The sequence below is a fragment of the Saccopteryx leptura genome, chromosome 1, assembly GCF_036850995.1.
Source record: "Saccopteryx leptura isolate mSacLep1 chromosome 1, mSacLep1_pri_phased_curated, whole genome shotgun sequence".
NCBI classification, from domain to species: domain Eukaryota; kingdom Metazoa; phylum Chordata; class Mammalia; order Chiroptera; family Emballonuridae; genus Saccopteryx; species Saccopteryx leptura.
In genome coordinates this window covers 42363138-42388969 of record NC_089503.1, presented here as the reverse complement: position 1 = coordinate 42388969, position 25832 = coordinate 42363138, and the positions used below count along the sequence as shown (strand labels likewise).

Here is a 25832-nt window from a genome sequence, read left to right as displayed (position 1 = left end):
AATCCTCTTGGCCACCATCACCAGGACCTCCTGACCCTTTGCTGAGGCCTACTCTGAATTCCCTGGGCTGGTTTGGGTTCATTTCAAGTTAGACTGGGGAAGAGCAGAGCTCTCCCATATGTTGTCTTCTTCACAAATCTGAGGATACCACTGTGTAGGGTTTCCAGGACATGGAGCCATGCAGGCCTGGGTTCAAATCCTGCCTCCTCTACTTACTAGATTTTTGGACAAATCTTATCTAAAATGGTTCCTATTCTAGGAAAGGGGTATTTCTTGCATCACAGGGGCTGCTGGAAGGGTCAGTTGAGCCAGGGGATGCAGAAAACCTTTGTACCCTGCAAATCACCTAAAAGCAGAGGAGTCAGAGAAATGCACATTAAAGTAGCACTTCATATGCATCAGACTGGCCCAAATCAGAGATGGCTATAACCCCACTGCTGGCCGGAGGAAGGGGAAGTGTTTTCTTATTCACTGCTAGTACATTACAGCTTTTCTGGAAGGTGATCTGCAACATCAATTAAAATTTAAAATACACAGAGCTTTTGAACCAGTAACTCCACTTCTTGGACTCTCTCCCATAGAAATAAAAGCAGCAATACATAAAGATATAGCAAGAATGCTTAATACACCATTATTTACAGAGGCAAAATCTTGGCATCAAAGTGTATGCCCATTAATATGGTAATGGCTGATAAATTATGGCTTATCCACATGCTAGAATATTATGCAGCCATTAAGAAAACTAAATTAGTTAAACCACACTTGGAAGGAATCCTAAAAGATATCTGTTGAATGAGAAAAGCAAGATGTAGAAAACTGTACAATATGATGCCATTTTTATAAAGTAAATATTGAGGAAATAAAAGTGTATACATATATGTGGAGAAAAATATCCTGAATAGATAGAAGTTTATGGATTACATTAATAAAAACAAAGAATGGAAAGACACATAAGGTTGTTAATCTGCGTTACCCAGGAAAGGAAAAGTCAGGGAGGGGAGAGGATGAATCTGAGAGAGAAAAGGGGGCAAGCAAAAATTTTAACAAAAATGCATATATTTGTGTAACTATATGAACACATTAATATAAAAACAACTATCTCACCCCTTGACCCCCAAATTACATAAACTTGGAGAAGCCAGTACCTGAAGCTTTTATTTCCTCTCTGTGGGGCTAAACTCAGAATCCTAGAACCTTGCTAACATTCTGTCATGGCTCCCTCTGGGCAGCTGGGCCAGATGGAATGTTGCTTTCAAAACTCCGCCCACTGGCCTCAACTCCCCTTTCTGAGGCAGGTGAAACAAGCTGACTTCTTCTAGGACTGGGGTAAGAAGCAGGATGGGGCAGAACACCGGTCAGAAGCCCCGCCCTAGCCCAGGTGAGTCCTCACGAGGGTGGCAGCCAGGAGAGGCCTGCTTACCCTCACCCTGATGACATTGACCTCCACGAGCAGCAGCATCCCGTAGAGGATGACCAGCAGCCCCGTGAGGCAGAATCGCAGCTGCGAGAAGCCAATGTTGTGGTCGTAGAACTTGACAAACTTGATGGTCTTGGTGATGAAGGCCAGGGTCCAGTAGATGAGCAGGGCTGTGGAGGAGAGACAGAGAGCGCTGAGGACACATGTGCACAATTCGTGTGTGTACGTAGAAGTGTGTGGGAGAAGATGGAAATGAGAGTGTCAGAGGAGATTGTGTGAATAAGCAGGTGTTAACAGATGTGAGTGTGCATACTTCTGAGTATGAGATGTGCAAGCGTAAATACATGAGTGTGTAATTTTGAGATGATGTACATACATTAAAACACTCATGAGAGTCATGTTCAAAAACAATAACCTTGGAAGTCGTGCTGGTCACCCTTCACAATAAATAATAAGAAGAAAAATAGAAAATTTATTTATTAATTTAACTAAGTTGTAGGTGCTGTGCCAAATAAGCACTTTAAAAAATACGGTTTTATTTATTCCTTATAATAACTTTGTGACAGAAGTATTAACAAAGGAATTGAGGCTCAGAATGATTAGGTTACTGATCCAAGGTCATGTTGTCGTTAAGTGGCAGAGCTGTCCATAGGCTCCACCCTATAATGGCTTTCTTATAGCCAGGGGAGTTCCCAGGCTGAGATCTGAACTGCCCTTTATCCTAGCCCTTTCATTTTACAGATAAGGAAACTGAGGCCCAGAGAGAGGAGGTGACCTGCCCAAGCTCACTGCAAGCTAATAACGGAGAGAGAATGAGTGTGTAGGTCCCTGGCTCTCCAGGGCAGAGCCCACTACAGCATGGTGACGCTCCTCAGGGGCCCCGGGAAAGTGAGGGAGACAAATAGTGAGTCACAGATCTGGGAGGCAGCGCATACAGAGATTAAAGCTGGGTCCTATAGCCAGATACACCTGGGCTCAGATCCTGTGACTTAATAGCTACGTGAATGTAGGTATGTCATTTAACCCATCTAGGTGTCAGTGTCCTCATCTATAAAATGGGGACAATAATAGTACTACCTCAGAGCCTGCTGTGGGCAATGTATGAAAAGCGTTGAGCACAGTGAGCCTGGCATCAGCTGTTAATATTTTTATTATCTTCGTATTTCAGACCTGAGGCCATAAACATCAGAAGCTATTAGTGAATTCTATCCCAATTTTCACCACCTCCACCCACCAATAAACCACTATCAGTTGGCAAGAACAACAACAAAAGCCCAGGTATCTACCCCCTCACCCCACCCCATATTCCCTAGAGCCATTTGCAGATAGTCAACCTAAATCTCCTAGAGCTCTTCTGTAGAAGAACCACAGAGAGAGAAGGAACCTTCACCCTGCTCTCCATCCGTTGGTGGGTCTGGACATGAATGTCAGGGCATCTCTTGGGGACAAAAACTGGGGTCTGCCCCAGCTTGACTGTGAGCTGGGTGTTAGGTTGAGACATTAAACTTGCCTGGGGAGGGGCAAATGCCCTTAATCTCAGGTCCCAAGGCGAGAGCATTAGGACAGAAGGCAGAAGCATCCTGGGACTGGGATGATGCCCTCACCTCTCAGTCTGGTCTCCAGGTCACAAGGAATCCCATAGCTGGAGGCCATCTCCCTGCTTCCACATATACACACCCCAAGACAGACTATCCCAGGCATCAGTACCTCTTTGCCCTTAGTGAAGGTCACCTACTGGGGGTCACCTACTGGGGCCAAGACTTGACAGTATGCCTCACACTGGTTTTGCCTCTAACACTTAGCAGACATGGTCTGATTTGATTTTCATAATAACCTTATGACTTAGCCAGGGACTTACTATTCTTGCCCCAATAAGAAAATGAGGCTCAGAGAGACTAAGTGCCTTGATCAAGGTCACAGGAAGTTTGCAGCAGACGCTGAACTAGGCCCAGGTGTTATTTCCACAATCCCACAGTCCTCATCCTACAGTGCTGAGCCCTCAGCCTGTTTCCAGACACGGCAGCACCCAGCAAAGGCTTAGTGCTTGACTGAGAAAAGGAAAAAGAATGGTATAAAACAGAGGCTGCTAGGGAGGTTTAAGCTCAGAATGCTGATTTCTCCTGTTTTCTTTCCTCCCCTTCCTCTCCCTCAGCCCCACATTCCACTCATTAGCAAGTTCTGTCGATTTTGCACTCTCCCCAAATATCTTGAATCCATTCACTTCTTTCCATCTGGGTGGCTACCTGGGTCCCGGCTGCCCTCATTCTCCCTTGGACTATCTTGAGAGCCTTCTCATGGCTTCCTCATTGCCCCTCCTCCAATCTAGCCTCCATAAAGCAATAAATATCAAATATGATCTCAATGCACCATGTTCATTGCAGCATTATTCACAATATACAAGGGTGGGAGCAACCCAAGTGTCCATGGACTGATGAGTGGATAAACAAAATGTGGTATACACATAAAATGGAAGAACATTGTGACACATGCTACTACATGGGTGAACTTTGAGGATATTATGCTGTTAAATGACTCAGCCATGAAAGAACAAAATAGTGTATGAGTCTAATTATATGATGTACCTAGAGTTGTCGGATTTATAGAGACAGAAAGAATAGTGTTTATCAGGGGTTGGGGGGGGGCAGGAAAATAGGAGTTTTTGTTTAATGGGTAGAGTTTCAGTTTGGGAAGATGACAAATTTTGGAGATGGATGATAATGGTAACACAACAATAGAAATGTACTTAATGCTTCTAAGCCACACACTGAAAAGTGGTTAAAAAGGTAAATATTATGTCACATACATTACACACACCACACACACTCATACACACACACACACACCAATCGTCAATGGTTTCCCATTGCCTTTGGGATAACAGCCAATACCTGTGGTTTGGCCTTCAAGGCCCTGTCTATTGCATGCCCCAGCTGCCACGCCAGTCTTCAAAATTTAGCTTCCTTCTTCTCTGCACCCCAGTCACTATTCTTCCAGATTTCCTAGTGTATTTTGCTTCTCCCACCTCAGGGCCTTTGCATGTGCTAGTCCTTCACCCAAAGTACTGCCTTCTCATTTCTTCTAGTTAGTTCCTACCTATCCTTCAGTTCTCAGTCCAAGCATGACTTTCTCATAGAATATTTCCTTGACCTCACCTGGGGCCCCAGAATCAAGGTTATTTTGTGGGACAATGTAAGCTGCATCGCGGTTCACTTTTCTGTGGGACTCCAGCCCTGTGAGCAGAGGGTAGCCTCTTCAGAGAGCCAGCTATTTCCCCAAGACCCATTGCCCTCTGTCATCTCCAGTTTTCCCTGTCCTAGAATTTCTGGCTCTGTGGAGGGTAAAACTCTAACAAAGGGGAATGGATGGAGTTGGTCCTTATTCCTTGGAGAAAGACAGGTCCATCCATGGGGGTAATTTGGGCTTTAAGAAGAGAACATGATGTGCTTCCTGGAGAATGAGAAAATGAACTCATCAGATGCCCAGACAGGATGTTTCTGGGGGCACCAGTCAGCCAGGCCCTTGTGGTTAATGAGGGATTCTCTATGCATGAGAAGCTGCTTTGGAACCTGGAGGGGGCTCTCCGAAGCCTGTATTTAACATCTCTCCACCTGCTTTCACCTCATCCTCTAGCCACACTCACCTGGGGTGGCGGAATCACCTGGATGATCCCGATGGAGCTCACTTCCCACCTTACACGGGAAGGCAGGCCTGTGATTAGCTTGGGAAACACTATCTTCCCCCTCATGACACTGTGCTACCTCTGGCTCAGTACAGAGAGTTCCAGACTCCAGATGTCAATTAGATGCTATAACTCCTAAAAATCACAGTCTGGCTTGAAACACACAGTCTGACCACAGCCTAACAGCCAAGTGAACAGCCTGGTGTTAGACATGCAGACTGAGCCCAAACACAGAGGCAGATCTGTGATTTATCCCTCTGGCCCACGCACAGCCTGAGGACCCTTAGGTACGCATTCTCGAGACAGTTAAGAGCCTGCTGGGGTACCAGACTCCTGGCACCCTGCTGGGAAAACTAGTGCAAGTAAGTCACAAATCCTCTGAGCCTCCATTTCTGATCTGTGGAGGGGAAATGAGAGTGTGCTTACCTCACAGCGTTGATATAAGGATTAAATGAGTTAATACATATAAAATGCTCAGGATAGTGTCTGACACATAGTAAGTGCTGAGTGTCCACTGCTAGTATTTTTAACCTCCGAATTTCAGTGTCCACATCTGTAAAATGGGGATAGTAATAGTAGTAAGAGGGAGATCGTGGGGATTAAGTGAGATAATGCATGTAAGAAGCTTAGCACTGAGCCTGGAACGCAGCACATGCTCAATAAATGTCAACAGTTATCGCTTTAGCTTCTGCCTGGGACCCCAGCCACATGGTGTCAGAAACTCTAAGCTGGCCCTCCTTCCTGAGTCAAACCACAGGTTCTGGCCCTAGGCCTTTCTCTTCTCTCCCCAAGTGACCTCATCGGGGCTCAAGCTTTAGATGCTACCTGTAAGCCTGTAACTGCTGAAGTCTCCATTTACCTCATTCTGACTCATTTATCTAATTGCCTATTTGACACTTGAGTTGGCATGTCTGAAACATTTTAAGCTTAACATGCAGAACGAAGAATGGACCCCTACTCCACCCCAGTTCCTGCTCCTTTGCCATGTCAGTTATTAATACCAGTATTTGCCTAGGTACTGGGCCCCAAAGCCATGAGTCTTCCTTGCTTGTTCCCATCCCTGACCTTATCGTCTACCGATCCCCTCCCCCTTTTCCTTTGATTCATCTACACTGGCCCTTTGCCAAGTTTTTTTCGATCAGAAGGCCTTTGCATTTGCTGTTCCATCTGCGTGGAACATTCCTCCTCCAAATATCTGCAAGCTCACTCTTCTCTTCTCTATACAGACAGCAACACTGCCATCACTCTCTACCACTTACCCAGCTTTATTTTCTTCATAACATCATCACTACTTGTTTGTTTGTTTGTTTATTTACTGTCTTTGCCTGTCTGTAAGCTCCATGAGATGGCAGGATTCTTTTCTTCTCCACTTCTGAACCTCTAGCACCTAAAAGGGTGCCTGGCACATAGGAAGTCCTCAGTAAGCATTGTCTGAAGGAATGAATGGAGGTACCTCTCTCTCCCCAGCCTCTTTACCTCCCTTACCGATCAGCAGCTTAGGGAAGTTGGAGGTCTCAATGTTGTGATAGTAGACCACAGAGGTGACAGCAGCCATGAATGCCATCCCAGCTGGCATGTACAGGTGAAGATGGCGGGATTCAGTCACCCTGAGATGGGGGTAAGAGAGAGAGAGACAGATAGGATGTGGATATGCTGAATACCCCAACAGAGTAATCCAGGCCTCGGGCTCGGGCTCAGCACACAGTGGGGCTTCCAGGACACATGGTCAGCTCCACACCATATGTTGGCCGCTCTGCCCAGCCCACACTTCAAACATGCCTGTTAACTAAGGGGCCCAGAGGCCACACAGAGATGCTGTAAAGGCTTGGTGTTAAGGCTTTGGAATTCATGGCCTCTTTCCCTGGGTTCATGCTCAGAGAACCTGGCATAGGAAAGCCAGCCTTGGCAGGCGCAGCTGCAAAGCCTCTGTCCTGGAACCACTTTTCTGGGAGTGAGCACAGCTGGGCCCCTGTCTTTGGGGCTCTCTCGGCAGTACAGGGCCCATACACCACAGCTCTCTTAGTGACAGCCCCATTTAACATAAACAGCACAAGTCAGCATTGGTATTCTTCCCAGGTGGTGCAACAGTAATACCGAGAGTCAATATTTATTGAGCATTTACCCATGTACCAGGCACTGTTCTAAGCACTTGATGTATGTCAACTCACTTCGTCTTCATAAAATCCCATGTAGTCTGTACTCTCAGTCTCCTCATTTTACACTTGAGGAAACTGAGGCATAGAAAGGTTAAGTAACAAGCCCAAGGCCACTGCGTTTGTTTCCTCCCTTGGGCTGGGGATGGAGGCAGCTAATACCGGCTCATCCTCTTCCCACTTTAACCCACAGAGGCCTCAGTGGGTGGGCTCTGGTTGGGGAATAAGACCCATAGGGAGCCAGAGCTCTCTCCCAGATCTCAGGCTTCCCCATGACTCAGCTTACCTGGTCTTGATTATGCCCCTCCAAGGCTTCCTTCTATAGATAGCAAAACCCACAGCTAGCACCACAGGGTCAGCGATGCGGCTTCAAACCATCTTTCAAGCACTGCCCACAAATGGAGCCAGCAGCTGACCTGTCTGCTGGGGAGGAGATGGCAGTGTGCACTGAGCTGGAGAAGCTTGGGATTCAGGAGCAGCCCACACAGGAGGGGCTACTGGACAGCCAAAGAAAGAAGTCCTCCACCTGACTCATTCCAGCCTCCCACATTCTGGGGATTTGCTATCTGCCCAGGGCTCTGCCACTCCTTGCTTGACATCCCATTTGTGCTCTGATTTCCTCCTCCATGGCCTTGTGAAGCAGGCAAGGCAGGACTACAGTGCTCATTTCACAGGTAGAGAAAGAGAGGCTGGGTGGCTGGTCCAAAGTCCCACAGCTGGTATGAACATAGCAGAAGAGCTAGCAGAAGACCCAGGCCTACCTTCTCCACGGCAGAGTGCCTTCCTCTCTGTCACCTGCTAATTATAACCCAGTGAGTATTTCTGGCCTAAAGGCTCACAAGGCATCCCTCCCCTATCTAGCATTTGTGTGCTTTGAAAGGGATGTTGGGGACTTGTCACCTGCTAGTTACAGGGTAGTATGCATTCTGGTCTTCTTGCTGGTCTGGAGACATGGAGAGTCAGAAGCAGCCCCAAGGCAAGCAGTCATCACAAAGATTATCAGTGAAGCCAGGATGCAGGGACATGGCAGGTGGGAAGGTGAAGGAGTGTGTGTGGAGGTGGGGAATCCCATCCCCCGGCCATCCAGCTGCAGGAGCCAGGACTGGCAGGAGTGTAGTCTGGGCCTAGTCTGAGTTCCCCTCAGAGGGGTTGGACCTGAGATATTTAAGCCAAATGCCCCCACTCTTTACCACCACCCCCACCCAGGCAGTCGCTGAGTCTTCCTGATTCTTCCATTCTTCCTTAGTGACAAGGCTGCTTCACCTCCTCCTCTTCTGCACCCAGGAATGCTGACACACCATTTCCAGCTGCTGTTATTTCTCATCTAGGCTGCTGCAATCACTTCCAAAGTGCTGTTTCTACCTCCAGGCTTTCTCTGACTCTAAACCTGGCCAGGACACCCCCCCCCCCCCCGGTTCTCAGCGAAAAGTGCTGCGCTGATTACCCAGCCTCCATTGCACCCCTCACTCACTTGCTGTTTCATGCTTCAGCTCCATGGACTAGTCCTACCCCACCCGCTTCTCTAGGTGGTGCCTTTGTTCCTACAGGCAGGAAGAACGAACTGTGATGACGCTGGATGCCAGGCTGAGGACTTGGGACCTAATACCTTTATATTTCCTTGGAAATCAAGGAAAGATCTTAAGCAGGAGTGATTTGTTGTCCCCCCCCCACCACCACCTCCACCACCAAGGGTAACTCCAGCAGGTTGTGGAAGAGGCTGGGAATCTTCCACAATAGTCAGGGCACCCTAATAGGCTCTAGGATTGTTTCACTGGGTGTGGCATGCAGATCTGTGTTCCCTCCACAACGCTGCTGCACAGAGAGCAGGGCCTGGGTCTCACTTGTGTCCAGTGCCTGGCACAGATAGCCTGGCACACAGGAGATGCTGGGTAAACAGTCACTGGATTTATTATCAAATGATACTGGCTCATGGGATGCAGGGGCGCTGGGCTCTCCCTGAGCCTTGCAGGAAGCACCCTGGAGCAGATCCATTCTCCTGAGTTCTCGGAGAGTCACTCACCCATCAGACAGGATGCCCTCGGCGATCTCACACACCAAGACGAAGAGCAGCATGAAGGTCAGGATCCAGCGTAGGTTGTGCCCGGGGAAGTGGAGCCATGTGCTGTGGTGGATGTGGACCTTGGAGCTCTGACTGCCCCAACCTGCAAGGAGAGACAGGCAGAGTCGGGAAGCCGAGTGGACCGGGAGGAGGGTGCCTGAACCCCAAGAAGGTGTTTAAGCCTGGAGTCCACAGTGGGGGTGAGGAGTGTACCCCTTTGTACACCTGTGAGTGAGAATGCCAGCGTCTGGCACACAGGAACTAAATGCCCAAGCCTGAATCCTGGACCTGCCCAGGCCCACCTACACAGGTACCATTTTGTATGCTAATCTCTCATGTGACAAGTTATCACATAAATAAACTATTTGGTTGAGAACAGAAGTGTAAATGCTGGTATAATTTTTAATACACATATATGCATATGTTGCATAGGCTCCCTTCTTATTTCTGTTCTGTCGACAACTAGCAACTCTACTTCTGCAGCTTCGGGCTTTTTAATTTTGTGACAATATTTTCTTTCTTCCTCAAAGCTATATATAAATTTTAAGATTTGCTTCCCCCCCCCCCTCCCGTTAATTAGAGTGAATTAACACCTTTCCGGGAGACAGGGAGCACACCCTATGAAACGACAGAGCTAGCCAGCTTGAGAAAATCAAGGTCTTGAAGAGATGAAGGGGACCCTGTGAAGAGGTAGGCAGGACTGTCAGGGCAATGACACTCAACTTTGCAGAGGGCTTTCAAGTAGGGGCGCTGGGGGCCTCTGGCGTCCAAAGTCAGGGGCTGCTCGGCGTGGAGCCTGACAAGTTGCGCTCCAGTGACACGCGCCCAGGCGGGTCTCAGGGAAGGGGAGCCAGTCCTTAGCTCCCGCCTCTCCTCACCCAGGCCGAGTAGGACCTTGGGACTATAAGAGACTACACAGGGGTTTGCAGGGCCTCCGTCCCCGTCTTCGAGGCGCAGGCTGCACTTCTCCTGGGCCTGGCTGCGGTTGACAAGGAGGGTGCGTTGGGGGAGGGGTGATCCGACTCCCTGCTCGGCACCACCGACCTTTCCAGCGCGTACGGAAACCTCTGCTTTCCCCTTTCTCCATCCCAGCTCCACCCTGAGGTTGCAAAACTTGGGGTTCCCCTCGGTCAGAAGCGTCCGCCGTGTTTGATGCCGGCTCGGGGACACCCCGGGGAGTAAGGGGGTGTGCAGGTGTGCCAGTGCAGGGACCGCGGGGTAGTACACAGAGCAGGGGCTCTGGCAGCGGGACGAGCCGCGGTCGCGGGGCCGGAAGAGGACACCGAGCAGCGCAGCGCGCAGCGCCTTCGCGTCCCCTTCCCCGCCTCTGCCCTCCCCTCCTCCGCTGCCCGCGCGCGCTCACCGATAAAGAGGATGGGAAAGGTGATGAAGAGCAGGAAGACGTGCGGCACCACGTTGAGCGCGTCCACGAAGCAGCCGTTGTTGAGGACACCCTGGTCCACCCGGTAGGCGGCCGAGTGGTTCTCGCTGCCGCAGAAGGCCAGGGGCATGGCGGCGCGGGGCGGGCGCGGGCTCGGCTCCGGCTGCGGCTGCAGCTGGCTCCACGCGCCTCCGCGCCTCTGGCCCCGGCCGCTCAGCTGCCCGGCCCGGCAGTCAGGCCCCCGCCCCCCACCCCGCGGGCCCCGCCCAGCCGGCTCTTCGGCTCCCCCCAACCTGGCTTTGCTCCGCTCTCTGCGGGGCCCGGGGGACGGTCGGGGGCCCGACCGGCCGGGCCAAGCTTGGCCCGGGTCCCAGCTGGAGCAGCCTGCGCGCCCAGGTGTGCTCGGGGACGCCTTGTGAGCGCCCCGCTGCGCGCGTGCGCTTGGAAAGAGGGAGAAGACAGGCTGGGTGGGTGGGCACGCCCAAGTCTGGGTGGAAGAGTAGGGGGTGCAGAAAAGAGGAGGAAAGTCCTCGTGGGTCTGGAGTGGAAGCGTTCGGGGTCTCGAATGTGAGGTCATTGTCGGGGGTCTGAGATGTGGGCTCACCTGCGCAGGGAATTAGTAGATGTAGTTAGATCGGAGTGTCCCGGTGGGGGCAGAGTGGATTAAGTCCTTACCCCATATGGATAAGAAAAGCAGTGAAGAACATTACCTTGAGCGGGGGCGCTTGGAATATTTTCAAAAGTGGTCCCAGTCGTGGGACGCTCAGGAGTGTTTTAAGGTGTATCCAGCGCTTTCACAAATGGAATCTCCCAACACTGTGGCCAAGTATAAGTTGTGATTTCTCCCATTTTTTTTCTGATGAGAAAACTGAGGCTCAGACAGGTTACATGAGTGACCCAAGGTTTCACCACCCAAAAGTGGGGAAGTAGAACTTGAACTCAGCTTTTCAGATCCTCACTCCCTCTCTCCTTCTTTCTTTTCTTTTTTTTTTTTTTGTATTTTTCTGAAGCTGGAAACGGGGAGAGACAGTCAGACAGACTCCCGCATGTGCCCGACCAGGATCCACCCCGCACGCCCACCAGGGGCAACGCTCTGCCCACCAGGGGGCGATGGTCTGCCCACCAGGGGGCGATGCTCTGCCCCTCCGGGGCGTCGCTGTGCTGCGACCAGAGCCACTCTAGCGCCTAGGGCAGAGGCCAAGGAGCCATCCCCAGCGCCTTGGCTGCGGGAGGGGAAGAGAGAGACAGAGAGGAAGGAGGGGAGGGGTGGAGAAGCAAATGGGCCGCTTCTCCTATGTGCCCTGGCCGGGAATCGAACCCTGGTCCCCCGCACGCCAGGCCGACGCTCTACCGCTGAGCCAACCGGCCAAGGCCTTCTCCATCTTTCTAATGCATGCATCTAATACATTCAAACCTCCCAGCGACTGGCAAGTGAATGGGTAGAATATTCCTGGCCCACAGCTAAAAGGAGGCTGCTTGTGGAGGGAGTCGTCTCTAGCAAAAGCAACTGGAGGCAGTCAGGAAGGATGGAAAGAGAGAATGTCACCCTACGTAATCCGACACAGACAGGTTTGAGAAGGTCAAGGACCTGGTGAAATTGTAGACAATGTTATGCATTCCCACACTTTTTGAAGAGATTCTCACAGGTCCATGGCCAAAGAAGCTTATGAAGAAAGAAGAGCAAATGAGAATTTAGTTTAGCTTTTAGAAGAATTTCCTGAGTTAGGGCTGTGGTGCAAAAAGTTCTTTTCAGCCTTTTCCCTCTGACCTTCTCTGAACCTGTTCTGAGGCTGCTTTGAGGCTCAGAGCCTTTTTGAGACATAATCAGGCGAGGTGTCATCTCTGCCTCAGGCCCTGGTAGCCCAGGGAAGGCTGGTGGGGCTGGGGAACAGCCTGGGGAGAGCAGGTGCGCAGGGTCCTAAGGCCTCATAGTCTCTGATGTTTGGCAAATCTCTCTGAAGTTAAAAGATGTTTCCTGCAGCATCAGCCAAAATAGTGAAAACTTGGTGGCCATAAATACTTAGTACTAGCTGCAGGAGTTAATTAATGTGGGGTGAATGTAGGCTCTGAAAAGGCAATTGCTATATCCACGTAGCCAAGTGAGAAAAGCTTGTGAGATAACGTCAGGGGAAAAGGAGGAAACAAAATTGTGTGTTGCCTATGATTATGGCCATATTAAAACATATGGATGTTTGAATGCAAGCCTGCAGGGGAAGGAAGCTCAGAGTTGCAAATGGCTATTGCATTACAGCGGTGTGCAGTTATCTGTTGCCTACCATGCTGTGCTTGTGTTTGTTAGTACCATTTTCTTTCTGTACAAATAAGACAACTCAGGTTCAGATTGATGAGATGGTTGGTCACCTAACAAGATTTTTTGTTTGTTTGTTTGTTCCAAAAAAAACACCCCACTTCAAACTTTTTGAAATGTTGCCATTTTGTAGTTACAGTTTCACTATTTCACACTTTCAGTAATGCTATTTTTCCTTTTAGTACTAACAACATATGTATTTTTAAATAACATGTCACCAACATCCATCACTACTAAGTTGTGTGATGTTGGACAAGTAACAGTTCTGTACTTCATTTTCCTCCTTTCTAAATGGGGAAGATGGTAATACTGATCCCAGAAAATTAAAACAAGATCACAAGTTTTAAATATGCTTTGTAAATCAGGCTACCTCATCCCCTGGGACCCACTTACCATTGAAGTTTATCTAGTGATTCTTCCTTTCCTTGGCACTCAGCATGCAGTGCCTAGCACAACCTAGACACTTGCCTCTTCCAGGCTATTTGAAATAAACAAAAAGCCTGGTCCAACTAGGGTTTAAGAATAATGGATTACTAAGGGATCCTCAACTGGGACTAAGAGAGTGTTAGGTCTGGAGGCTACAGTGGGGCACCGGGTTAGTCCTCTCTAGCACAAGCCCACCGTGTGACGGTGGGCAAATTTCACCCTTTCCTACACCTAGCTTTATAGTAAAAATGCCCATCACACTGCCCACCATGTGGTTGCAGAGTCATTTGAGAAGTGCAGAGTCAGGTGCACAAAGGGGCGTGGAAGGGCTTCTGTAGCATGGATTAGAGTCTTGGAAACAACCCTAATGCTCATCAATAGAGGGCTGGTTAAAACAAAACAAACAAAAAAATTATGGTATTATTCATACTGGGGAAATACTATGAAGCAAGTACAGAGAATAAAGTAGAGTTATAGATACAGACATGGAAAGATGTCCAAGGCTTAGATGTGGAGCAGCCTGTGCTGCAGGAAGCTACTATTTCTACAACAGAAATAAACAGACACAGAGCTACAACTGTCTCTGTGGGGAGGCTCTGGGTCGCACGTTTTCTCACCTCCAGCCTCGCCTTCTAGCTTCTGATGTGGGGTGCTGGAAGAAGGGCAGCTCAAGGAGCTAGCTCAGAGCTGGGGAATTCATTCTCCTTTGAGAATTCTCAGCCTTCCTCCCTGCATGATAGACAACCTGGCATGGATTTATGGGACCTGGATTCTCCTCACTCACTGGCCCACTGGGTGGGCGTAGCCTAAGACAGGGCCCCTCCTCTTCTTTGTCAGGCAAGGGTGTGGCGCAGAGCTTCATGGAAGTCTCTTCCAGCTCTGATACGCAGGCTTTAGCACCCTGTCTCTATTTGGCTGATCAGGTGTGTCAGTGATTATGGCAGAGAAGGTCATCGGGATGATAATGATGACAGATTAGAGTGAAGCGATATTTCAAGAAAGTAACTCTTTCAATAACCCCAATCAATAGTGGGCTGGTTAAAAACAGAGATCATGGTATTAGCCATACTCTGACACTGCGCAACAAATACAGAGAATAAAGTAGGGCCATCTGTACTGACGTAGAAAGATGTCTCCTACCCCACCTCCATCCCCCTTTCAGGCAGATGATTGAAGCTGTGACCAGGTGGAAAGCAGGCAATTGTTTCAAAGCCTGTGTCCATGGGGGGACTTAGAAGACTATAAAATCACTAAAAGGGAAGATTGAGTTATAGACAAAATATCATGGCTGGAATTGGGAGGGAAAAGCCATTCTCCCTTCATCTCCATCCCACCCGACATCAGTAGGAAGAAAGAGGAGAGAAAGAAGGTCTTTTGAGCAGGAACCCTTGCCCAGCCTCCCCGCCTGCCTGCTCTGTGTGTGTGTGTGTGTGTGTGTGTGTGTATGTGGTGGGACTCAGTCACCCAGCAAGCAAAAGGCCATACACTGTGCTAGAAAATCCACAATCTATTTTGAGAAAGGTTTCCTTACCCCAAGGCAGGGCTACCCAACTGACAGAGGCAGGGGACCCTCAGCCATACTTGCATGGTGGATGATGCAGGAGCAAGATGCACCCTTTGCAGTGTCTTGGCCCCATATAACTGGGGAGATGGGGAAAGAACCCCAAGGAAGCCCAGTATTAGCATTTTCTGCCAGCTGGGTGGAATGGAGGCTTGAAATAGAAATTAAATAAAGTTCTTCTTCTTGCCCATTTAAGTTTTGGTCCAAGATCATCCTCACTACAAGAACATAACTCAGAAGGGCGATTCCATGCATGACCTGAGTGCTCTATGTACTTGAGGCCTCTTGAGGTCACACTCAGCCTCCCATTGTATCCCCAAAATTTCTGATCCCCAGTCCATCAATTAAAAATGAAGGCCTTGCTAAACTCTTCCAGGGGAGGTGGAAAGTTGTACTTTTCACACCTCTCAGCAGAAACTTAGTAAGATTCCCCTATTTCTCTACCCCCAATGGTCTTCTTCATGTGTTATCTTGTATCTCCTCTTCCTTTCCTCCATACAGCCTCTTTTAAAAAACATGCCTCTTACTCCCCAGAGCAATTCAGCATTTGCATCTAGTTTGCATACTCACTCTGAGTTTCTCACACGTGCCTGTTTCCTTTCCCAAGCTGCTGACCATCCTCAAACCTGTTCTCTTCCTGGATGGCTAAATGGGGGGGGGGGGGGGGGGAGAATAAGGATTTCCCCTTTTGTTTCATCAATATTCGTTGAATACATAGTGTGTAGTTTCCTTGTTTTAAACCTCAGAGTACCTCCTTTTAGTAGTTATATTGTCAGAGAAAGCTGAGGCTCAGAGGAGTTAAGCCTTTCCCCAAGGTCACACAGCTGGGAATTGGTAAAGAAAGCATTCAATGCTGGTTAGACCTGGTTCCCAAGCCTGTGCGGTTAACTCCTTTTCCCAAGGGGATGCTGGACCTGCTAAGGATTTTCCCACCTCTGAGATTGTCTCACAAGGAAGAAGTGCAGTCCTGAGAGAAGAAGCCTTTGGGGAAACCTGCATATCTGTGCATTTTGCCTTTTCTCTGTGTTAGAGACTCAAGGGAAGTCCCTGTCACAGCATCTGTTGCTGGCAGCAGTCAGGACGCCTGACAGGAGGACTTGAGCAAGGGCCGGGGCCTCACCCTGTAAGTAAAGCAGCCACACAAATGACCCCCGTGGTGATTTGTTTTGGAGACAAACTCCCCTTAGTGACAGAGGGAAATGACTGCATGTGAACTGTACAGGGATAGCTCATGATCTGACCTAGCTAGCATGCGGGTCAGCTCTCAGTAAGTGTGCTGACCCACCCCTCTCTCTACCTGGGGGCCAGATGATTTATGGCTGAATAATATTCCACTCCATAGCACGTTTTCCTTATCCGTCCATGCATCAAGGAACACTTAGGTTGTTTCCATGTCTTGACTACTATAAATAATATGGCAACACTTACTGATTTTTAATAATTAATTGAGCTCCTACCTAAAACGTAAGTGGACAAGGACAAAGTACCAGGACATTTATTGCATTATCTGGCTTGATCGTCATCTTCCTTTAAGGTAGGCGGCAAAAGGCAGAGAGGAAAACTTACTTACCCAAGGTCCCCCAACAAAGCAAGTAGGAGAGCCTGGGCTCCTCCTGCTGAGAAACAGGGGTTGGCTTGGTAGGGGTGGGGTACATGAGGAGAGTGGGAGCTATCCAGTCGTAGGGAGTGTAAGGTGGGTGGACTTGTCTGGAAGTGGAGTCTGCAGAGCAAGCCCACATCCTTATTTAGACTTGCTGCTTGAGTATGTGCCTCTCCATAATGTATATACTGTAGCTGACTTCCTTATGCACTGGTGGAAACTCGGTGCATAAATGGAAATAAGTTGCGGGCAGCCTGTGACTGTGATCTGTGGGGGAGGAGGGCGGGACCCTTGGTGCCTGGGCAAAGAAAGACCTCTTCACTCAGGCAAGCTGAGATCTGGAAGGGAGGGAGGGAGGCCTGGAGGTGAGAGAGACAGAGACATTAAGACAGACTCACAGCCACTACCTAACATTTACCTATTTGAAGGAAACATTGCTCAAGTACTCTCCTAATGCCCCATGTAGATTCAAAATCAATTTTTAGCTACAATGAGTATAAAGCTCAAATTGTTGTGATTATGTTCAATTTCAAGCTCATGAGAAGATAATCACTTTAATGATGTTGGTGCTTGGGGGCTTGAGCAAAGGACACAGCTTGGAGAAGTTTTGTTAAGAGTGAGCCTGGTGGTTTAGAGAAAAATATCACCTTTGCCATTGGGGTTTGAGAAACCAAATCAAATTCCTTGTCGGGTCCAGCCCCTTGGTGGGAGAAGGTGGGGGAGGAGGGTGTTGAGGTGTTGCTTGCTCCCCTAATTGGGAAAAATAACCGGCCTCAGCCAATGAGTGCCCAGATCTATAATCGAGGCAATTAGCCAAACAGTGAGCAGGCATTTATTGGGTATCTACCATGTGCCAGTTGGGTTCCCCTGTAACCCTGCAACATGAGTATTATTGTGTCCGTAGAAAACTGAAGCCCAGAGAGGCTAAGGGGCTTATCCTAGCTCACACAGCCAGTGAGGTGCATAGTTTAGACTGAAACCCAGATTAAGCTGGGATTAAGACCCCTGTGCTTCCCACACCACTGGTTCTCAACATGTGGATTTGGGACAAGCAGCATAACCTGAGAAGTTGTACAAATGCAAATTCTCTGGCCCACCCCGGATTTACTAAACTTGAAGTGCTGGAGGTAAAGGTTCCGAACCTGTGTTACCAAGTCTTCCAGGTGATTCTGATGCACGCAAAATTTGCGAACCACTGCTCTCTGCCACATTATGTCTCTCTCTCTCTCTCTCTCTCTCTCTCTTTTGGTGACAGAGACAGAGAGAGGGACAGACAGACAGGAAGGGAGAGAGATAAGAAGCATCAATTCTTCATTGCGGCTCCTTAGTTGTTCATTGATTGTTTTCTCATATATGCCTTGACCGGGGGGCTACAGCAGAGTGAGTGACCCCTTGCTCAAACCAGCAACCTTGGGCTCAAGACAGCGACCTTGGGCTTTAATCCAGCAACCAGGGGGGGTCATGTCTATGAGCCTATGCTCAAGCCAGCGACACTGATCTCAAGCCAGAGATTGTGCTCAAGCCAGATGAGCCCTCGCTCATGCCTGCGACCTCGGGGTTTCGAACTTGGGTCCTCTGCATCCCAGTCCGACACTCTATCCATTGCACCACTGCCTGGTCTGGCCACGTTGTCTCTTGTTAAGAAAGAATAACAAATTGTCCCTGCCCTCTGGAGCTTACAGTCTGGTTGGAAAAACAAGATAAAACACATTTATTTAAAAAAAAAAATTGGCCCGGCGTGCAGAAGTCCTGGGTTCGATTCCCGGCCAGGGCACACAGGAGAGGCGCCCATCTGCTTCTCCACCCCCCCCCCCTTCCTCTCTGTCTCTCTCTTCCCCTCCTGCAGCGAGGCTCCATTGGAGCAAAGATGGCCCGGGCACTGGGGATGGCTCCTTGGCCTCTGCCCCAGGCGCTAGAGTGGCTCTGGTTAAGGCAGAGCGACGCCCCCGGAGGGGCAGAGCATCGCCCCCTGGTGGGCAGAGCGTCGCCCCCGGAGGGGCAGAGCATCGCCCCCTGGTGGGCAGAGCGTCGCCCCCTGGTGGGCGTGCCGGGTGGATCCTGGTCGGGTGCATGCGGGAATCTGTCTGACTGTCTATCCCCGTTTCCAGCTTCAGAAAAATACAAAAAAAAAAAAAAAAAAAAAAAAGGTGATCGGGCTTGGAGAGGTAGCCTGTTGGATGCTTTAGGGGAAAAGGTGGCCTTGAGGGATGGCCTGGCCCGTGCAGGTGGAGAAGCGGGAAGACTGTACGGCTAAGGAGGAATAGAGTGTGTGTAAAGATGGGGAAGCTGGAAGAAGGCTTTTCAGATGCAGTGAGGGAACCATAGGTCTTGCTGGGCTGGGGCACATTGAGCAGAAAAAGTAATGGGGGGGGGCTGGATTGCTCATGCTCTGGGGTTTCCAGCTAAGGAACTGGCCCAACAGATGGTCGCTGCTCACCCGACAATCCACATTTAGGAAGCACCTGTTGTGTGTGCTCAGCACTGGGTGATGGAAGCTAAAAACAGGTTCTCTCACCCACTGGCTACCTGCTTCTCAGCTTTCAGCACTGGCTTCAAATGTCCCTTCCTCTGTGAAGCCTTCCCTGACCTCCCACAAGGCAGTCCCTGGCTTGGGTCTCCCAGTCTTGGGTATAGACCCTGTCACTACCCTTACCACCCAATATCAGGATGATTCATTTGTGGCTATGTCTGTCCCACCGGACTGGGAGCTGCGTGAGGGCTGAGACTGTCTTGTGCATTTTTGGTTCTGAGCACAGAGTAGGTGCTCAGTTTCAATAAGTATTTGTGAAATGAATGATTAACGGGTAAAAGAACAAACGAATCGATCAGTGATAATGTTTACCAATGGGCGTAACAGCTGTGTGCTTCCTCAGCTAAGTGAAAAATTGATGTCTATAAACTGAATTCAACTTTCTCACTGACTTGCATTATCTCATTGAGTTGCATTTCTTTTTGTCTGGTTTTGACAGATTCTTCTTCCTTTATTTGTGGGCATATCTTTACTGAAAGCGAAAGATTCAGTGGTGAATACGAGGCCTACACTGAAGGAGCTCACTGTTTAATTTTTGGGGAGTTCCCAGTACCTCACTATCAACGTTTTTGTTTTAATTGTCACCCTTTTATGAGAGTGGACTTAACCCCCCCTTTTTTTTGTTAAAGATACTTTTGAACATCAGATAAAAGCTTTGGATCATTTTTCTTAAAGAAGACTCAAACACTGGGGTTTGTAAGCCACCCCTGAATCCACCTGTGGACCCTGCATTAGGAACCGTTGGTCTGAGGTCGCTGCCAGGTGTCTTTTGAACTGTGCTGAGGGTTTGGAGCCCCGTCAGATGGAATTTTGCTTCATGGTACCTGTCAAGTGAGTGATGGGGCCTGAACTGCAGAGTCTGAGCTGACTTATTGGTTTCAGGATTGCCTTTGACTATTGAAAAGTCTGTGGCCAGAGTGGCTGGTTGTGCAGCAGACAGGCAGAGAGGGAGAAGCTATTCTTCCTCTGAGCTGGTTGCCTTCGTTGCTTGCCTGCAGTGCTTGCTGGGAACCTCCGTTGCCTGCCCATCTGTAAGCAGCACATGGAGTGTGGGGAAATAAATCATCTTTGGATTTATCAGTGTTCCTGTAAAAAGCCCTAGCCTCCTGAGACTTGGAAAATATATGATATAAGATAAGGCATTTTTGCTTTCACTGTCCTTGGAAGCGTTTTGCCCTTCATATACTATGAGAATTGGATCTATGTCTATTTGTCTAGATAATGGCTCTGACCCAAATGGTTAATAAAACATATCTAGCAACCCTACTTGTGGGCACATGCCCCAAATAGTTGAAAGCAGAATTTTAAAGAGATATCTGTACACCTATGTTCATAACAGCTTTTCTCACAATAGCCAAAAGTGGAAGCCATCCAAGTGTCCACTGACAGACGAATGAATAAACAAAATGTGGTGTATACATACAATGGCATATCATTCAGCCTTAAAAAGGAAGGAAATTCCAACACCTGCCACACCATGGATAAACCTGGAGGACATCACACTAAGTGAAATAAGCCAGTCACAAAAAGAGAAATACTATGTGATTCCACTTCTACGAGGTACCTAGAGTAGTCATAACCATAGGGACAGAAAGTAGAATGTTGGTTACCGGGGTGGGGGGTAGGGGAGTGGCAGATGAGTGGGTAGAGTTTCAGCTCTGCGCGATAAAGAATTCTGGAGACGGATGGCGGTGAGGGTTGCACAACAATGTGAATGTACTGAACGTCGCTGAGCTGTGCACTTAAAATGATTAAGATGGTACATTTTATGTTATGTGTATTTTACCACAATTTAAAAAAAGATAATGAAACTTCTTTTATCTCTCCAAGAGAGCCAAAGTGTTATAGCCAGGACCAGGTTTCTAGGTGAAGCCTCTAAGATTCCATGGAGACTGGAATACTCACTCTTTCCCTAGGTGTGTAAATCCCCAGAGTCTAGGGTAAGAATCCACAATCCTTTCCATCCCTTCTGAAAGAAGCAAAGGTGTTTCGTTTTCCTTCCCTTTCTGTCTCTCTCCTGTATACAAATAAAGAAAATCTGCTGTTTTTCATCCCTTGCCTATGGAGTATCTCACAACTCATGTAGGAGATTTTTCCATCTGGCTTTCACTGCATCACCCCAGGGGTAAGGTCTGGGGCAGTTGAGAAGGGGGAGGGGGCTGACGTGCTTATTATTTATTGTAATTGATAAGAACTCTGTCTTTCTAGAATACCTTGTGTACATTGCAGGATATAATTAATAAAGATGACTACTAAAACTCAACCTGTATGCACATGTGCATATGCTCTCAGCTGATGATGTCGGGGGAGCAAGTGCTCCCTGGTTCATGGAGGATTTTCTGCACTTAGCACGTGGAGAAGGATGACAGCTTCCCCAGTTGCTGGAGGTTTAAGTCTGGGCGGCACAGAGGCAAGGTAGGGAACAGCTTCTTGCCCTAGAGCCTATTTTGGGGGAAGCTCCATTCGGAGGGTTGGGGTTCCAAGCTACTCTTTCAATGGCACCTATTCCAGATTAAAAAAAAAAAAAAGTTAACATTCACTTGAGATCCAAGAACTATTTCTAAAGACTTTATCTATATTCTTTGAGATTCCCGTCATTCTGTGACACAGGTACTATTTATAGCCTTTGGTATAGTTGGGCAAACGGAGATGGAGATTAAGTAGTGTGCCCACATCAGATGTCAGTTCTTACTTCACAGGATGCTTGGAAAGCAAGGGTGGGGACTGCTGTATCTCAGCCCCGGGAGTTCTGTGGTCATAGCAGACCCCCCCCCCATTTCCTCATTTCTTGTCCCCTGGCAGCTGGGCATTGGTGAGGGTTTTACACCGAAGGCTATTAACCCCAGGCTTCCTGAGCCTCAGGTTCCTCCCAGAGTAGGTTGCAGGGTGAGGAAAAACAAAGAACAGAAGAAAAGGAGGAAGGAAGGGACTTTTGGAGGCTGAGATCCTAGTGGACCCTGCTTTTGCCTGTTAAGATCTATTTCCCTTCCTCGGTAGCAACGCCCTGTTTTCCTTTTAGAACCCACCCTTTTCCTTCACTCAGTCCATGCAGTGCTGCTGGAGCTACGTGGGTGATTGTGACTCAGGCCATATCCCCAAGTCAAGCTAATCAGGGTAAATCCTTGAGATTTAGCTGATACTCTTAAGATAGAGACGTGCTTTTCCCGTTGGGGTTGCACTACCTGGTAGACTATGTTTTGAATACTGGAGGGCTACCTTGGCATCACATGAGAAGAGCCTGTATGAGAACAAAGCCAACCAGAGGGGAGTAGAGCCAAGAGATGGTATCAGTGGTGGGATTCAGCTGGTTCGCACCGGTTTAGCAAAACTGATACCTAATTTTTGGTTGAGTTCGGGGAATGTGTTGTTAAAATGGCACTTGTAATCAGGGTTCTGTCTAAGGTAGGCGGCTGTCCAGCCTTTGTAGAAATTACAAATTTCCACAATGTGGAAATCAATCACAAATTTACATTCCTTAGTCTCTTTTTATTTTTATTATTTTTATTATTTTTTCTTAATTTTTTAAAAGATTTTATTTATTCATTTTAGAGAGAGGAGAGAGAGAGAGAGAGAGAGAGACAGAGACAGAGACAGAGAGAGAAGGGAGGGAGGAGCAGAAAGCATCAACTCCCATATGTGCCTTGACCAGGGAAGCCCAGGGTTTCGAACCAGTGACCTCAGTGTTCCAGGTCTATGCTTTTACCCACTGCGCCACCGCAGGTCAGGCTCCTTAGCTTTTTTTTAATGTTCATCTGCACAACAGTATATTCTAAGCACCCATAGTAATGTTCATTCCGTCCATAGGTGAAAAAAATTAAGTGAAACTATGCTTGTAATATTTATTTACTCATTTCATAAAACTCATTATACCTCTGATGAAATACTTTAATTCTCTTGCATTTGTTACTTCAGTAAACAAACATATAACGGAAAGAAAAACAGTCCCAAACAACCAGGGGGGTGACAAGCTGTCACTGGAAATATCTTAAATAACAGTTTTACTGGGTTTTTTTTGTCAGGTATTACTTAATATTTTAAAACTCTTTCTTATAACATAATCTAATTTTGAGTACCTCTTTTACTGTTCTTATTTAAGTATTAAATGCATGAAATAATAAACTACCTTTCAGTGTATCTTTTTTTATATACTTAAAATGGTTATTAGGGCAGAGAACCAGTTGTTAAATTATTTGAATCCCACCAATAGATGGTGTGATGGGGAATTTTATGTATCAACTTGGCTAAATAAAATTAACACTTAAATTAGTAAACTTTAAGTAGAGATTATCTTCTATAATGTGGGTGAGTTTCATCCAATCGGTTGAAGAACTTAATAGAAGAAAACTGATGCCCTTGAAGAAGAGGGAGTTCTGTCTCCAGTACTTTTCACTTTTTTTTCTTACTTTTTTTTTTTTTAATCAAGTGAGAGGCAGGGAGGTGGAGAGACAGACTCCCGCATGTACCCCGACTGGGATCCACCCAGCAACCCCAGTCTGGAGCTGATGCTATGCCCATCTGGGGCTGCTGCTCTGTTGCTTGGCAAATGAGCTATTTTAGTGCCTGAGGCGGAGGCCATGAAACCATCCTCAGTGCCCAGGGCCAACTTGCTCATTTGAGCCTTGGCTGCAGAGGGAAAGAGAGAGAGAAAGAGAAAGAGAAAGAGAAAGAGAGAGAAGGGAAAGGGGGAGGGGTGGAGAAGCAGATGGGCACTTCTCTTGTGTGCCCTGACTGGGAATTAAACCCAGGACTTCCGCATACTGGGCAATGCTCTACCGCTGAGCCAACCAGCCAGGGACTCCAGTACTTTTCAATACATGCCTTCAGACTTGCACTGCAATGTTAGCTCTTCTCTGGGCCTCCAATCTGCTCTCCTGCCCTGTAGATTTTGGACTTGATAAAGTTCACAATTGTGTGAGCCAATTCCTTAAAATGTCTCCTCTCTCTTCCTGCTCCTCTTCCTTTTTCTTTCTCCCCCAACCCCCTGACATGTACAGATGGCCAGGACAGAATCCTGATGTCTTGTTTTAATACTTGGATCTCACCAGACCTGGTGTCAGAAACCCCTGGATATTTTACTTTAGTGGTCATCTTGACTGGGGTTTCTGTCACTAACAAACCAAAGGGTCCATCTCAGGTGAAAGCATTAGCTCTCACTCTATGCCAGGCCCAGCATTGCCCTTCTATAAGTGACCTGGGCCTTGAAGGATGCATAGATCACACGGGCAGGAGGAGATAGGCAGAGTGAACATGAATATGTACAAAGACACAGACAAGGTAGAGAGCATGGCAAGCCCAGGAATCAGAGTTCAGTGAGGCTGAAATAAAAGAATGGATTGGCAAGAGACCAGCTGGAGAAACTGTCAGGGGCCAGGCGATGGAGGACTTTATGTGCCAGGTTGAAGAGTGTGGATTTTTTCCTGAGGACAGCACGGGAGGCATTGAAGAGTTTTAGAGAGAGCCAGGCTTTGGATGCTTTGCTCTGCAGGGGGAAGGGCCAAATAAGCAGAGAGGAGATAGGTGCAGAGAGAAGTTATTGTATGGCTGGAGTTTTCCCTGGTGCTCCTGGAATCACATTCTGTCCGTCATTTCTTTCTCATCTACTCAGAGTAGTATAGCATGCTGGTTAATGATATGGACTCTTGGAGCCACCCCGCCTGGGTCTACATCCTGGCCCTTCCACTTTAACTCAGGCATGTGACTTAAGTCTTGGTGCCTCGGTTTCCTCAATGAAGGTAACAGCATCGTCTATCTCTTAGTAATGTCTTATAATGATTAAATGTCACTACATGTTAAGGGCTCAGCACCATGCTTGACATAGTAAATAGCCACTAGTTAGCAGCAATCTAACTCTGGGCCACGGTCAATGGGTGGGTTCCTAGGCTGCAGCCTTCAGGCCTCAGGAGGACAACTGTGGCAGGGCCTCTGGCCCTCTGCCCTCTCCCTGTACCAGCCCCCACCTGCCTTTCCCAGGAGGCTGTGGCTGAGCCCTCCAGTTCTCACTGAGCATGGCCAGCCTGGGCCCCAGGGACCTAGGAAGGGTCACTGCAGGGACAGGAGGAGAAAAGGGCTTTTAGCTCTGAAAACAGATTTTTTTAATCCAAATTTCAGGGTTGGGAATTTAGTTGGAACCAGGTGAAAACCAGCTTCCCAGCCCTGCATGGGCCCAAAGGGGGTGTCTCAGAAGCACACAGCCCTTGCACTCTTGACTTCCAGAGCGCAGTGGGAGAGGCAGACCAGGTCTGCAAACCCAGGGACTAGGTGTGGGAAGCAAGTTCAATGAGATAAATAAAACACTAGGAGTTCAGAGTCAAAGGGCACCTTGAATTCCCAGCCTTTTTCGGGTTTGTTTCCACAGTGCAATAGAAATGGTAGCTCTGCCACCAAGTTAGGGGGATACTGGACAAGCCATTCCTTCCTTGGCATCAATTTTCCTGAATCCTCAAGGATGGGAGTTTGATTCAAAGTGGCTATTAGGGCTCATTTTGTTGGCCAGATTGACGCAGTTGTTAGTGTCTACCTGTTTGGCTGGTTAGAGAGGGCTGTGGGATTAAAGTAGTGATGTCTGCATGCATGTGGGCGCCCATGGGTGGTGCATGGGCATTCTTTGCCTGGATGAGTTTTAGTCCTAAATACTCAGTCTTGGCACTGTGGTGGATTCCCAGGTCTGGCCCAGTGCTCCAGGGGACTCTGCCCCAGTAGTGCCTCTCACGGCCCCCAC

The 25832-nt window shown here is 48.3% G+C and overlaps 1 protein-coding gene across 3 annotated transcripts in view; it reads right to left on the bottom strand.

The window, feature by feature from the left end:
• The window catches only part of ABCC8 (ATP binding cassette subfamily C member 8), a 70926-nt gene extending 60048 nt beyond the window's left edge, over positions 1–10878 (bottom strand). For all 3 annotated transcript variants that reach the window (XM_066365103.1, XM_066365096.1, XM_066365111.1), the window contains exons 1-4: positions 10672–10878; positions 9270–9411; positions 6582–6703; positions 1421–1587 (exon numbers count right to left, since the gene is read on the bottom strand). In XM_066365103.1, coding sequence (XP_066221200.1) covers positions 1421–1587; positions 6582–6703; positions 9270–9411; positions 10672–10819 — 579 coding nt within the window. In that variant the 5' untranslated portion in view covers positions 10820–10878. The remainder of the gene's footprint in view (positions 1–1420; positions 1588–6581; positions 6704–9269; positions 9412–10671) is intronic.
• Between the last annotated feature and the right edge of the window lie 14954 nt (positions 10879–25832).